At 49.8% G+C, this 14,569-nt stretch overlaps 1 protein-coding gene across 7 annotated transcripts in view; it reads right to left on the reverse strand.

Moving 5' to 3' along the window:
* Positions 1–17: 17 nt before the first annotated feature.
* PLA2G6 (phospholipase A2 group VI) overlaps positions 18–14,569 on the reverse strand; it is a 59,723-nt gene continuing 45,171 nt past the window's right edge. For 5 of the 7 annotated variants that reach the window (XM_043562563.1, XM_043562565.1, XM_043562560.1 and 2 more), the window contains 6 exons: positions 13,850–14,000; positions 3,301–3,437; positions 2,756–2,910; positions 1,545–1,712; positions 989–1,062; positions 18–784 (listed from right to left, as the gene is read on the reverse strand). In XM_043562563.1, the coding sequence (XP_043418498.1) occupies positions 640–784; positions 989–1,062; positions 1,545–1,712; positions 2,756–2,910; positions 3,301–3,437; positions 13,850–14,000 (830 nt within the window). In that variant the 3' untranslated portion in view covers positions 18–639. Of the gene's footprint in view, positions 785–988; positions 1,063–1,544; positions 1,713–2,755; positions 3,003–3,300; positions 3,438–13,849; positions 14,001–14,569 lie in introns of those variants that run through there. The other 2 variants (XM_043562567.1, XM_043562568.1) reach the window with 2 other exon arrangements.

The raw sequence follows: 14,569 nt of genomic DNA on the forward strand, positions 1-14,569 counted from the left end.
AGCGCACACAACACAGGTGAGCTTGAATCAAACCGTTTATTTCAGTTAAGGGCAGGCTCTGGTTCCCCGCCCCACCCATCAACCACCACCTCGGGTCGGGAGGAATAACCGAAGTCACAGAAGTGACCTTTGAGAGCTGAGGGGAGCTCTCAGGGTGGGGCAGTTCCGAGGGGTGCAGGCGGCTGCATGTGTGTTGAGGGCAGAGTCGGCGGGGCTTGGGTTTCCCCTGCTGATGGGTGGGCAAAGGCCTGTTTCTCCAAGCCCCCCACCCCAGGGAAGAGGACAGAGAGTGGAAGGGGTCTTGGCATCCCCCCTCCGCCAGGGGACCTGGGAGAACGCCTGGTGTCTGAGCTAACAGGGCTGGGGGCCCAAGCGTCAGTTGACCTTGGCCATCAGGGAGAGGGCCCCAGTGAGGCTCTAGGATTTCTAAGCCTGGAATGACAAAAAGTGCCAGAAGGCGGGGACGGTGTGGGCAGGACCCAGGACCAGCCTCAGGCAGGAAGCCCAGTGCCCTCTGAGGCCTGGTCTGTCTGGTCTGGAGATGCAGAGCCGCCCAGTGGCGCGCCGGTTAGATGTCACCTGGCCTCTCCATCAAGGGCTGGGTGGGTGGGATGGGGTGGCGGGGGGTGCCCAGCGGCCTCACGGTGACAGCAGCAGCTGAATGAGCTTCTGGAACTGTTCTCGGTGCTCATAAATATAGACCTCAGTCTCCCACAGGGCATTGACCAGCACTGTGTCGCTGACCTCATCCAGCATGATGTCAGTCCCCAGCTGAGGGTTCAATCTGTCCGGGTCAAGGAGGAGGGGGTCACCCCACGAGGCTCGGCTTGGGTTGGGGATGAGAGCTAGGACTGGGGAGGGCTTGGGGCACGGAGCGGCCGCGTGGGGAGAGGGGACATCCACACCAAGGGCTGGGTGGGTTAGTTCACTGGGTCTGGCCAGGCCGGGACACGGGGCTGGGGCCTAGGAGCCGAAGCTGAGGCCTCACCTGAAGTACTGGATGCCGACCATCTCACACCAAGCCCGGGCCCGGTCCACGGCCCGCCCATCCGGATCCGTGCACTGGCAAGAAGCAGTCAGTGTGAGCGTCCTACACAAGCTGTACCCACAGCGCCTGCCCAGGGACCCCCAGGTTCTAGTCTGGCTTAGCCACTCCTCGGCAGAGTCCCCCTGCCTGGTCTGGCTTAGCCACTCCTCGGCAGAGTCCCCCTGCCTGGGCCGCAGTGACTGTCCCAGCTGTGTCACACAGGGGCACGGTCTGAGGTTTTCTCAGGTGGTTCAGCAACCCCTGACCGGGGTCAGGGAGACAGGCTTTTGTCCGTCTGATATCCTGGGCTTCCGCACGGGGCTGTGTTTGAAGGGGGGCTGTGTTTGAAAGCCCCAGGTGTAGGTGGCCACTAAGGGTCCCTGCCAGAACTGAGAATGAATCAGGAACCCCCTCCCCTGGGCCGGCTAAAGAGGTGCAACGGAGCCTCCCTGACGCCCCGGGTCCCAGGGGGCTGAGATCCAGAGGGGAGAGGACACGGGGAGGGGCCCATACTCACACAGTCCACCACCATCTTGCCCAGCTCCTTGGCCCCGAAAACAGTCTTGGCCAGTTCCCAGGGGTTGCTGGGACGGAATACGTCCACACAGGTCACGGGCACCTGTGGGGACCTCCCTGTCCCCAGAGAGACCACGATGGAGAGCTTCTTCACCTTGCCTTCCTGGCCCTGTTGGGGACAGGACAGGGGTAGTTGGAGGGGATCTGCCCACCGGCGGACCCTTCCCCAGGTGGCAGAAGCAGAGCCTGTGCTGTCCTCTCTTCTGCTCCCCAACAAGCTCCGCTTCCAACATGCTGGGCAACCTTGACAAGTCTCCCCGCCATCCAAGTAGGAGGCGACTCAGACAGAGGATGACTCATGACCCTCCCCATCCAAATCTTTGAGCCCTTCCTCCTCCAAGGAAGCCTGCCCTGCCCGGTCTGGCCGCTAGAGGGCGCCTGCCTCTCGGACCGCCACCCCTGTTGTGTCACCCAGGGGCTGCGCCCTGGGCTTCCTGATGACCACAGTGAGAACCACAGCCGGCAAGGATATGGCACACTAGGGGTCAGGCACCGTCCTAGACATTTTACACAAAAGCACACGGACGCCTCATGACAGTCCCCATGCTGGTACCACCCATCCCCCGTGCAGTGGCCGGAGCGAAGCACAGGCAGAGCCAGCGCCCAGACCCTGAGGCCATCTGGCTCCGAGGCCTGAGCCCACGTCTCAGCACCTCTGCTGGTAACACACGGGCCTAGCCCCGCCTCTGCGCTAAGGGCTAAGGCCCACTTCTGTTCCTCTGGGTCACGGACGCTGCAGGGTCTCCTCCCTAGAGGTCTCCTCCACGGGCCCTTTGCAAGCCCCCAGGTCTCCCAGCACAGGCTATCCTCCTCCTGGGCTCCTGCGTGGTCCGCTATCTCAGCACCCCAAACCCCTGGAGGGGCGTATCCTTGTTTATAGATAGCCCTGCTTACACAGGGCAAGCGCGTGTCCCCAGGCTGGGCAGGGTAGCCAGCACCACGGCAGGCATGGACCACTCTGCCTGCTGCCCACTAGCCGCCCTTCACCACTCGGTGCAGATTGGGCCTCAGAATCCCTCTGATTAGCACAGAGCTCTGGGCAGACACGGCCCATCTGGTCTCCTAGGAGTCCGTCCTTAGTAAGATTTGCTGAAACAGGGGTGGCTACGGTGGACGGTCACGTCCAGCCCCTCTGACCCGCGGCGCTCTCACCTTGCGGATCATGTCCTGGTTGTACTCATGGATCTCGGTCATGGCGTCCAGCGTGGGATTGTTGGCCAGCAGCCCGCCGTCCAGGAAGCGCCCGTTGGGCCGGAAGTAGGTGGGGGCCGCCCCACTGCTCCGGGCAGCTCGCCACACCAGCTGCTCTGGGGGTGAGGGAAGAGGGTGGCCCAGTGGCACGAGGGACCGGTACAAACCCATGCAGTCCCAGGGTGCACGTGCCTGTGCGTGTGCGGGTCTGTAGGGAGAGGTGGAGAGGCTGGGGACTCTTCTGAAGCAGGACCCACAGGCCATGCTCTCTGGCCCTGCCGTCCCGGTGCAAGGCAGGGTGCAGCTGAGGACCTCCAGGGGCCTCCTCCAGCCTGAGACTGGAGAGCGCCCCGGTGCGGCCTGCCCTCAGCCGATAAAGACTCAGGGCAGTGTGAGGGATGGTGGTGGGCTGGAGGTGCCCAGCAGCAAGCCTACGACTCCCACCCACCACCCCGCAGCCTCTCGGGCCGACTGTTTCCCACGGATGCAGCCAACATGGTTTTCACCTGAGGGCTGAGTCGGAGGCTTCAGGTTCATATTCTGGCTGAAACGAGGTTCCCGTACACACTCCGGAGCCTCGTAATTCCGGAAGAGGTGAAGCTCAGCAGGCTGCCGGTCAGACAGCGTCCCCGTCAGCATCACCCTGGAGAGACACGAAGGGCAAGACGGCTGAAGTCCCTGACTTACCCACCCCTGAAAACCCGCGTTGGCCGTCTGCGTCCGAATCACTGAAGGCCTTATCCTTGGACCCATCGGTCCTAGTCCCGGGAGTTCATCCTGAGACATTCTCACGGACACACGCAAAGCTGTCAACAGCGGCATCGGTGGACAGAGTAAACCACTGGAAGCAGCTGAAAGGTCCACCAACGGGATGGGCCGATGCAGCGCGGCTCCCCTACTCCGTGGGGTCTGTGTCACTGCAGAACGACTGAGGAAGCACTTGATGCGCTGATAGGCCGTGAGCATCAAGGTTGACAGTTAAGTGCGAAAAGTAAGGGTTAGACCGGTGCGCATCCTATGCCACTATTTATTTGAAAACAAAACCCCCAAAATTGATGTGTCTATTGGCTTGGTCAGAAGGACTCATGAGCGGAACCTAGGAGCGATGAGCTGCCTCTAGGGCAGGGGACAGCTCGGTGGCTACAGCTCACAGACAGCAGTGGGAGGAGACTTCTCACCGTGTCACCTTTGATAACCTCTTCAACGTTCCACCGTGTGAGTCTATAATCTATTAAAGAAGACTCTTACTTGTCTCAGACGAGACAAGCATCCTTAAATAGTGCAGGGAGTGCGGACTGGCATAGCCCCCTGGGAAGCTAATGTGTACTAAGATCTGACAAATATCCTGGCTCTTTGATCTGAGAATTCCATTTTGGAAAATCTATCCCAAAGGAATAATCTGAGCTACAGTAAGAGCTTCTTGCAAAAAGCTACTGGTTGCAGTGTAATGATTACAGTAAAAAATGGCCCGGTCTGAGGCACCTGGCTGGCTCAGCCGGAGGACCGTGCAGCTTTTGATCTCAGGGTCATGAGTTCGAGCCCCATGTTGGGCATAGTGATTCCTAAAAAAATAAATAAATAAACTTGGGCGCCTGGGTGGCTCAGTCGGTTGAGCGCCCGACTTCGGCTCAGGTCATAATCTCACAGTCAGTGAGTTCGAGCCCCGTATCGGGCTCTGTGCTGATGGCTCGGAGCCTGGAGCCTGCTTCCGATTCTGTGTCTCCCTCTCTCTCTGCCCCTTCCCTGCTCATGCTCTGTCTCTCTCTGTCTCAAAAATAAATAAAAACATTAAGAAAAAAAATTTTAAAAAAATAAACAAAAAGAAATAAACAGTAGCAAGAGAAGGGGTAAGTAAATGTTTTGCACCCACTCCAAATCGTGCCAGCCGACTAACAAAGAAATACGTTTGTTATGCTGTAAAAACAACACCACCACCACACAGGAAAGGGAACAAAAACTCTGCCTCTGCATAGGAAAAATATACTAGTTTTTCATTTCTGGGAATACTGTGGAAAGCTTATTTGAACAACCTCCCCACTGAACAAAAAGTGAAATGCTAGAAAAATTACTTTTAAAAATCCCCTTAGGGGTTCCTGGGTGGCTCAGTCGGCTGAGCATCTGACTTCGACTCAGGTCATGATCTTGCCGCTCCCGGGTTCAAGCCCTGCATTGGGCTGTCTGTTGTCAGCACGGAGCCCACTTTAGATCCTCTGTCCCTGTCTCTCTGTCCCTCCCCATGCTCTCTCTCTCAAAAATAAACATTAAGAAAAAAGAGTAAAAATAAAACACAGGAGACCTGACAAGACAGAAAGGAAATACCAGGGTAAGCTCTGAGGATAAGCAAAAATCCAGAGAGGTAAGTGAAGCATAGACCTAGGTTTGACCTGAGGCAGATACCAAACTCAGTACATTTGAGTTTCAGTTTTGATGGCTTCATGGGACTTGGGAGACAAAAGTCAAAGCCCAGGGCCCACCAAAATTTCAGGGTCTAATGGGAGACCCCCACATTAGGCTGGGACCCCAAAGGACTATGCTCTTGGGTAGGGGTGAGCCAGAAATAAATCTGCCCCTTTCCCACCCCAGAGCCTGTGAAGAAAGTTGCTTTGGCATTGGATAAGAGAGAGAGAGAGAGAGAGAGAGAGAGAGAGAGAGAGAGAGAGAGAGAAATTCCTGAAAATGTATAACCACAAGCTAACCCTCCTGCAGATTTGTGGTCTAAATTCATATCACCTCGGGGAAGTCCCCAAACTTTATGTCAAGAATTTAGTTATAGTGGCATTAGATGGTAGGGTACCTAGTACCTGGAAGAGACAACACAAAACAATCTGGAGGGAGATACTTGCATTCTAGGCCTCATAGAATCTAGTCATATTATATTTCAACACTAAGGAACACCACACAGTAAAAAAGGGAGGGGAGGACACACAATGAAATAAAACATCATAAATGAAAACCAGTATAAACCAACATAAACAGTAAAATATACCTATAAAGACTACAGATATTTGAGTCCTTGAACACAGATGATAAAACAGCTATGCCTACAATGTTTAAAAACATCAAAGGCAAGTGTGATAAAATCACCAAGAAATAGGAAACTATCAGTAATGACCCAGAAGAACTGAAGAAGAACCAAAGAGAAATTCTAGAATTAAAAAATAAAAAAGCAATAGAATTTTTTAAAATCAATGGATAGGTTAAATGGAAAATTAGATAAAGCTACAGAGAGAATTAGTGAATTGGAAAACAGGTAAGAAGAAATTGGGATGTAACACAGAGAGACAGAATGACAGAATATACAGGAGAAATTAATAGAAACAGAAGACAGAAAAGGTCTAGCACATGTTTAATTGTAGTTCCACAAGGAGGAGAGAGAAAATTAGGAAGAGGCAAGGGTTGAAGAGATAACAACTCAGGATTCCAGAACTGAGGAAAGGAAACAATCCAAAGATTCAAGCCTAATAAATACCATGCAGGTTAAACTGGAAGTAATTCATATCAGGCAGAAGGAAAGTGGTCACAGATGGAAGTTTGAGATGCAAGAAACACTGTAGAGCAAAGATGTAATACACACACACATATGCATACACACATACACACACACACACACACAGAGCCAATGGTGTGCAGAAGCCAGCTCATACTGGCTTGTAAGAACCTATTGCTAAATCCCACAAGGTAGTTATTAAATGGTTGGTAAGTTGAAATTGGCCATGGTGGGAGTGTTCATGCCATGGGAATTAGCGAACACTATAAATCAGGACTTTTTCCCCCCAGAGATCTGGTTTACCAGCACACTACTGGGTAAGTCTAAAGGGTAAATCTAAATGAAAACCAACTTCAAAAGCTAATAATAATGTCTTGTGATGCTTAAAAAAAACAAGATGGAATTAAATTATTTTAAAATCCTTGATTATCTGAGGGGAGGGTAATGGTATCAATTAAATTTAGGCTTTCATAAGTAAAGTATTCACTAACAAAAAAAGAAATGAGTTCACAAACTTGAAACTATGGGGGGGGAGGAATATAAAGATCAAAATTATTCAGCAATTCTAAAAGAAGGTAAGAAAGAGAAAAGAAATGGAGAACAAAATAGGATGGCACATATCATCCCAAATATATCAGTAATCATATAAATAAAAATGGACCAGCCATATAAACTATTAGATTAACCACATGAACTTTCTGATAGTCAAATCAATCAACTAAATCAGACTTAACTAGTTGACTTAAATCAATATATTACTATGCATTTAAAGCCTATAAATGGACTAAATGCTCTAGATAAGAACAAAGAGTAAAAGATTACAAGTAAAAGTACAAAAGATATCTCTAAAACAGAAGGATTCAAAGAAGTTTGAATTAGAGGGCAAGTACAGATCTACCACACAAATATAACCAAGGAAAGCTGATGTCACTGTATTAGTATCAGGACAAAACAGGCTTTAAAGCAAAAAGCATTCCTAGAGGTAAAGAGAGCTGCTTCATAATAATAAAAGATCCCAGTCACTAGAAAAATACACAAAAATTTAAATATACACGCACTTAATAGCATTGTGTCAAAATATTAAAAGAAAAATTGACAGCACTAAAGGGCAAAAGGGCAAGTTCCCAGAGTAGGAGATTTCAACATGTCTCTCTCAATAATCGATAAAAGAAGTGGACAAAGAATTCTTAAGGATATGGCAGATTTGGACACTTATTTTATTTTATTATTATTTTTTTTTTATTTTAGAGAGAGAGTGCACATGTGAGTGGGAAAGAGGGGCAGAGGGAGAGAGAAAGAGAATCTTTTTTTAATGTTTATTTATTTTTGAGACAGAGAGAGACAGAGCATGAACAGGGGAGAGTCAGAGAGAGAGGGAGACACAGAATCCGAAGCAGGCTCCAGGCTCTGAGCTGTCAGCACAGAGCCCGATGCGGGGCTCGAACTCACAGACCGCGAGATCATGACCTGAGCCGAAGTTGGACGCTCAACCGACTGAGCCACCCAGGTGCCCCAAGAGAGAGAATCTTAAACAGGCTCCATGCTCAGTGTGGAGTCTGACACAGGGACTGATCCCACAACCCTGGGATCATGACCTGAGCCAAAATCAAGAGTCAGACACTCAATCAACTGAGCTACCCGGACACCCCTGGAAATTTTCAGCAACATTTCTAGCCGATATGACTTGATCGATTTGTGCAGTACTTGGTGCCCAATGCAGAATCCATATTCTTTCAAATTAGACGTGGGACATTTATAAGAACTGACTGTACAAGTAAGTCCACAAACCAAGTCTCCACACATTTTGAAAGACTAAAATCATACAGAGCGTGTCCTCTGGCCACAAAGCAAGTAATAACAAAACTACAACTGGAGAATTCCCTAAGTTTAGAAATTGAGAAGTGTAGTTTTAAGAACAGAAGGTTAAAAATCAAGGGGTTAAAAAATAACACTGAAATAAAACCAAAGAGAGTGCAAGGAATAAAAATAAAAGCAGAAACAAATGAAACCAAAAAGCACACACAAGAGAGAACCAATAAATATCCAAGAATTGGTTTTCTGAAGGACCAATCCAATGGAAAAGCCTGTGACAGAACTGGTAAATTCGAGAGAAGGTGTACATAATTGGGACTGAAGGGCCCATCACAGCAGATGCTGCAGACATTAAAAAGATAATAAGAGAATATTCTAAACAACTCTAGGCCAATGAATTTGAAGATCTGATGAAATGGACATATTCCCAGAAAAACATAACCAAAACCAACTCAAGAAGACATTTAGAAATTCTACCACTAAAGAAATTAATCCCTTCATCAAATATCCTCCCCGAAGCAAACTCCAGGCCTTGGTGACTTCCCTGGCAAATTCTACCAAATACACAAGGAAGAATGAAGTCTTTCTTAGACCAACTTCTCCAGAAAATAGAAAATGAGAAACACTCCCTCAAAAGCAAAACCCAGCAGCCCCCAAATGGGAAAACAGGTCCCGCTCACTCATGAACACGGGATGCAAAATCTAAACAAAATATTATTAGCCAACGGAGCCCCCCAGAATTCTCTCTGTCCAAGGCACCAGGCATTGAGAGCGGGATCTAGGAAGGGTACCTGTACACCCCTGTGGATAGCAGCGTTATCCACAATACTCAAAAGATGCAAACAACCCAAAAGGCCATCGACAGATGAATGGATAAACACAGTGTGGTGTATCCAGACAGCGGCGTGTTATTCGGTCTTAGAAAGGAAGGAAACTCTGACACGCGCTACAACACGGATGAAACTCCAGGATGTTATGCTCCCTGAAAGGGGTCAGCTGCAAAAGGACAAATATTGTACGGTCCCCTTACAGGAGATCCCTAGAGTCATCAAAATCATAGAGGCAGAAAGTTGAACGGTGGTTGCCACGGATGGGGGGAGAGGCCAATGGAGAGGTGTTTAACGGGAACAGAGTTTCAGTTTTGCGGGATTAAAAAGTCTGGGAGGCCAGCTGCATACCAGTGTGAGTCTGCTGGACACTTAGTCAACTGTACCTCGGACGGTTCAGATGACACGTTTTATGTCATGTATATTTTACCACAATTCAACACTGTAAAATAAATACGCGGTATCCCTAAAAATGGGTAATTTACAATAGCACAAAACACATGAAGTACCTGAAACAGATACAAACACCCCACGTGCTAGATCTCGACAGAGAAAATTATAAAACCACGTGGAGAAACTTCAAACAAGCGGAACGCTTTCCTATATCCTCTGAATGGAAGGTTCCGCGTTTTCAGATGTCATTTCTCCCCCCACCCCAGATAAACGTACAGATTCAATGTGCTCGTAATCAAAATCCCAGTAGGAGTTGATATTCTGTAGAATTTGACAATCGGATGCTACCATTTCCGAAAGCACAAAGCAACCCTTGAACCGCACATTGTGACTTTTTTCCTCCTCCTGGAAACCCCACGAGGCAGGTCTACATTATTTCTATTTTTGAGAAGAAACTTCAGGGCATTTGCTCTTATTCTTCTTCTTTTTTAGTTTTATTTATTTATTTTGAGGGAGAGAGAGTGGGGAAAGGGCAGAGAGAGAGAGGGAGAGAAAGAATCCCAAGCAGGCTCCGCGCTGTCAGCAAAGAACCCGACGTGGGGCTCGATCTCACGTATGTGAGATCATGACCTGAGCTGAAATCAAGAGTCAGATGCTTAACCAACTGAGCCACCCAGGAGCTCAAAGCACGCGCTCTTAACTACTTCTCTATGGTGTCTCTAAGAACAGTCATGATACCCTTGGGGACGGACCAGGTGGGAGGCCTTGCCCTCCCAGATACCGGGAAAGTTGAACAACGGGAAAGTCAGGGCATGGGCACAGGGACCCAGCCCACGGAACAGAACACAGAAACAACCAAGCAAGGACCCCCGAGCCACCTCTGTGGAAGCATGGCCTGCAGAAATGGAGGGAAAGACGGGCTTCTTCACAGGTGAGGCTGGGGAAACTGGTTGTTCATGTGGGAAACGTGATATTGGGTCTCCCCTGATACAAAACCCAGTTCCAGGTTGATAAAGCCCTAAACGTGAAAGGCAGATCTTGAGAGATTTCTGAGCTGACAAGAAAATCGCTCCCTGCCTCAAGGTTAAGGAAGGGTTCTTTTTTTTTTTTTTTTTTTTTTTAATTTTCTTTAACATTTATTTATTTTTGAGACAGACAGAGAGCATGAACAGGGGAGGGTCAGAGAAAGAGGGAGACACAGAATCTGAAACAGGCTCCAGGCTCTGAGCTGTCAGCACAGAGCCGGATGCGGGGCTCGAACCCACGGACCGCGAGATCATGACCTGAGCCAAAGTTGGACGCTCAACCGACTGAGCCACCCAGGTGCCCCAAGGAAGGGTTCTTGAACAGACATAAAAAGCACTAGCCATAAAAAGAAAAACATTTATAAATTCTACCACCTTACGAACATCCATTCATCAGGGGCACCAGGGTGGCTCAGTTAAGCGTCTAACTCTTGATTTGGGCTCAGGTCATGATCTCGTGGTTTGTGAGTTTGACTCCTGCATCGGGCTCAGCCCTGGTCGCTCAGATTCTGCTTGAAATTCTCTCTCTCTCTCTCTCTCTCTCTCTCAGCCCCTCCCCTGCTCATGCTCTCCCTCTCTCTCTCAAAATAAACAAATAAACTTAAAAAAAAATCCATTCATCAACAAAACGCTGTAAAGAGAATGAAAGGTCAAGCCACAGAATGGGAGAAAAGATTTCAAATCTATATACAAGATTTCACATCTATATACCCATCAAACGACTAGTTTTTAGGATATAAATATCACTGGGACACCTAGGTGGCTCAGTCGGTTGAGTGTCCCACTCTTGATTTTGGCTCAGGTCATGATCCCAGGGTCACGGGATCGAGCCCCGCCATCAGGCTCCACACTGAGTGTGGAGCCTGCAATTCGTTCTCTTTCCTTTTGCCCCTCTCCCCTGCTCATGTTCTCTCTCTAAAATAAATCATTAAGAAGCTTCTTAACCCCTCAGGGATGTGGGTTTGAGTCCCACATTGGGAGTAGAGATTACTTAAAAATAGATAGATACATACATACATACATAGAAGCCTCTTAACCCCCAAATCCCACAACCCCATTTTACCAAAAATAGGCAAAACATCTGAACAGGAACTTTACAAAAGAGGAACGCAAACAACCTCTAAACATATACAAACGTGTTCAATCTCCGCAGTAAATCAGGAAAATGAAAACTCAGGCCACATGGAGACACCACCTTTCACCCCCCCCCCCCCCCCCGGATTTGTAAAGATAAAAACGTTTGATAACAACCAAACATAAACAAGAATGCGGAGCAACAGAAACTCCCAAACATGGCTTAATGAGAGAGAAAACAGAAACCGCACTTTGAAAAAAAGAGTTGGTCCGAATCTATGAGCTGAAGCCATGCATTTTCTGACAGGTGGAGACATGTACAGTCGTGGGTCAGAAATCAGGTCCGGAGGTGTTCACTGCAGGACTCCTCCCCAGAGGTCCAAAGTGGAAACAACCGAAATGTTGATGGAAGGTACTGGGAGAAGCAAACTGGGCATCGCCGTCCAGGGGAGTCCCCCACGGCAATGGAAATGAATGCAACACAGCTTCGCCCAGCAGCGGGGGCCACGCTGACAAAATGCGGCTTGGACGGAGGGAAGCGAGAACATCAAATGCGTCCGTCCAAGCCCAGAGACAGGCCAGACCGAAACCACGCTGCTCAGGGCTGCAGTCACAGGCGGTGAAATTGTACAGGAAATCCACATGACCGCAGTCAGGAGGACAGCGCCCCCAAGCGGCAGGGCAGGGGTTGTGATGGGGCTGGGGACGTGCTCAAAGGGCTTTTGGACTTGGCTGGTGGTTACGTGGGTGTTTGCTTTGTAATTATTCACTGAACTGGTTTATGTACTTTTCTAAATGTTCTATTTCACCATAAGAAAAAAGAGCAAAAATGTCTAGGATAAAATACATAAAAATGTTTTAAAAAGTTATCTTTGGGGAGCCTGAGTGGCTTAGTCGGTTAAGCGTCTGACTTCAGCTCAGGTCGTGATCTCACGGTTTGTGAGTTCGAGCCCCACTTCCGGCTCTGTACTGACGGCTCAGAGCCTGGAGCCTGCCTCGGATTCTGTGCCTCCCTCTCTCTCTGCCCCTCCCCTGCTCATGCTCTGTCTCTCTCTGTCTCAAAAATAAATAAAAACATTAAAAACAATTTTTTTTAAAAACCAGTTATCTTTAAGGGGCGCCTGGGTGGCTCAGTCGGTTAACCACCCGACTCTTGGTTTTGGCTCAGGTCGTGATCTCACAGTTGGTGAGATCGAGCCCCACATCGGGCTCCGCGCTGACAGCACAGAGACTGCCTGGGATTTTCTCTCTCCCTCTCTCTCTCTCTCTGCCCCTCCTCTGCTCTGTCTCTCAAACTAAATAAGGTGGTTTTTTTTTTTAATTTTTTTTAACGTTTATTTATTTTTGAGACAGAGAGAGACAGAGCATGAACTGGGGAAGGGCAGAGAGAGAGGGAGACACAGAATCCAAAATAGGCTCTAGGCTCTGAGCTGTCAGCACAGAGCCAGACACGGGGCTCGAACTCACGGACCGTGAGATCATGACCTGAGCAGAAGTCGGACGCTTAACCGACCAAGCCACCCAGGCGCCCCCTAAACAAGATTTAAAATAAATAAATAAACAAAATAAAACCAAAAATAGTTATCTTTTGGGTTTTACTACGTGGATGAGATTTTCCTCCTTCTTACTTTCTGTATTTGCCAGATTTTCTTAAAAGACTAGGTACTATTCTTAAATGGAAAAAAAGAAAAAGAAAAAAGAAAAAAAGCTTTATTATGAAAAGAAATCCTCCCTAAATTTCTAGGGCCTTGCTGACATGTTACTTCCTCCAGGAAGCCCCCGTGACCACCTTGCCCGCAGGCCCCTCAGTTCGTTGTCTCTCTCCCTCTCTCTCTCTTTCTCTGACAGTCAGTCAGCTCATGAACACTTCTCAATGCCCTGCTCTGGGGCAGGCACTGTGCCAGATGCTGGGGGTACAGAGGAAACACACGGCCACGTTTCTGCCTCAGGGAGCTCTAGCCTGGCGGGGAGACAGGCAAGAAACAGACGAGAAAGTAATCCTGGGGTGGGGAGTATTACAAAGAAATAGCTGTGCTGCAGGCTTTTCTGGAACTCCTCAAGCACGGGAGGCCCTGCATGGCTGTCACTTTTCAGGTCAGTTACCTCCCAACCAGCCTGCAAATGGCGCCCCAGCCTTTCCGCCCGGTGGTTGCACCTTTCACCCCCCACCGCGCACATGCGATGCCTGGGGCAGAGCCCTGCTCAGCAAAAAGGTCCTGAGTGTATGGTGGACCAGACGCGACCCCCTCGGACCTGGGGTGAGGGTGTCCGCAATGTCCTCCAGAAGCCCCCGGTTCACTTGGGAAGAAGCATCTCGCCTCCCCGGCCCCTCAGCTTTAACCAGACCAGGACAGGGAGCCCTCGGCCCCGCGGGGGAACAGCCGAAGGGCTGCCTAGCCGGGGCCACGGCCACAGCGCTCCCGCTGAGGAGCCTTACTTGGGTTTCTTGACGTCGGTCATCTTGGTGTGCTCCCCAAACTCGCGCTTCAGGAACTCCTCCAGGGGCCCCGACTCGTAGGGCCGCGAGCCTCGGAACACCTCATCCTTCATGCGAAAGTACACGCTCCGCATGTAGGCCATGGACTTGCCTAGAACAAGATCGGGGAGACACGAGGGCCACGCCCTGACAGCCGCAGGACCACGGTGGCCGGCAGGGGATGGCAGGAGGGGACCGGACTGACTCAGGCACTACCCAGGCTTGGGCTCCTGGGCCTCTCCTGGGAAACTTCCCGCAGAGGCAGAAATCTCCTTCAGCAGCCCCGCGGCTCTGGGCCTAATTCTGTGTTCCCAACTTTGTATTATTTTCCTTAGAGAGGGCCCCGAGAGTGTAAGAGCTTGTAAATTGAATCTAGAACCACCTCATGTGGCTCAGAACAGAAGGGCCAGCCCTGTCCTGCGGGCCTCTGAGGACAGCCAGAAGGAGCAGGCCGCACCTGGGCTGTGCGCGCAGAGGGGTCTGCGGAGAGGAGGGGGTCTGCCCGTATGAGACTTCTCAAATCTCTCCCATAGCCCCTGGGAGTCTAAAGAAGGAAGTGACCCTTTCTGGAGGAGGCCAGAACCTCCGCCGCGGACCTCCTGCCCCACCGAGCAGAGGCAGATCTGAGATAGCTTTGCTCTCATGGAAGGCAGAACTGGAGACCAGAGAGGGGATGTGGGC

This window comes from Prionailurus bengalensis, chromosome B4 (genome assembly GCF_016509475.1).
Source record: "Prionailurus bengalensis isolate Pbe53 chromosome B4, Fcat_Pben_1.1_paternal_pri, whole genome shotgun sequence".
Classification (NCBI taxonomy): Eukaryota; Metazoa; Chordata; class Mammalia; order Carnivora; family Felidae; genus Prionailurus; species Prionailurus bengalensis.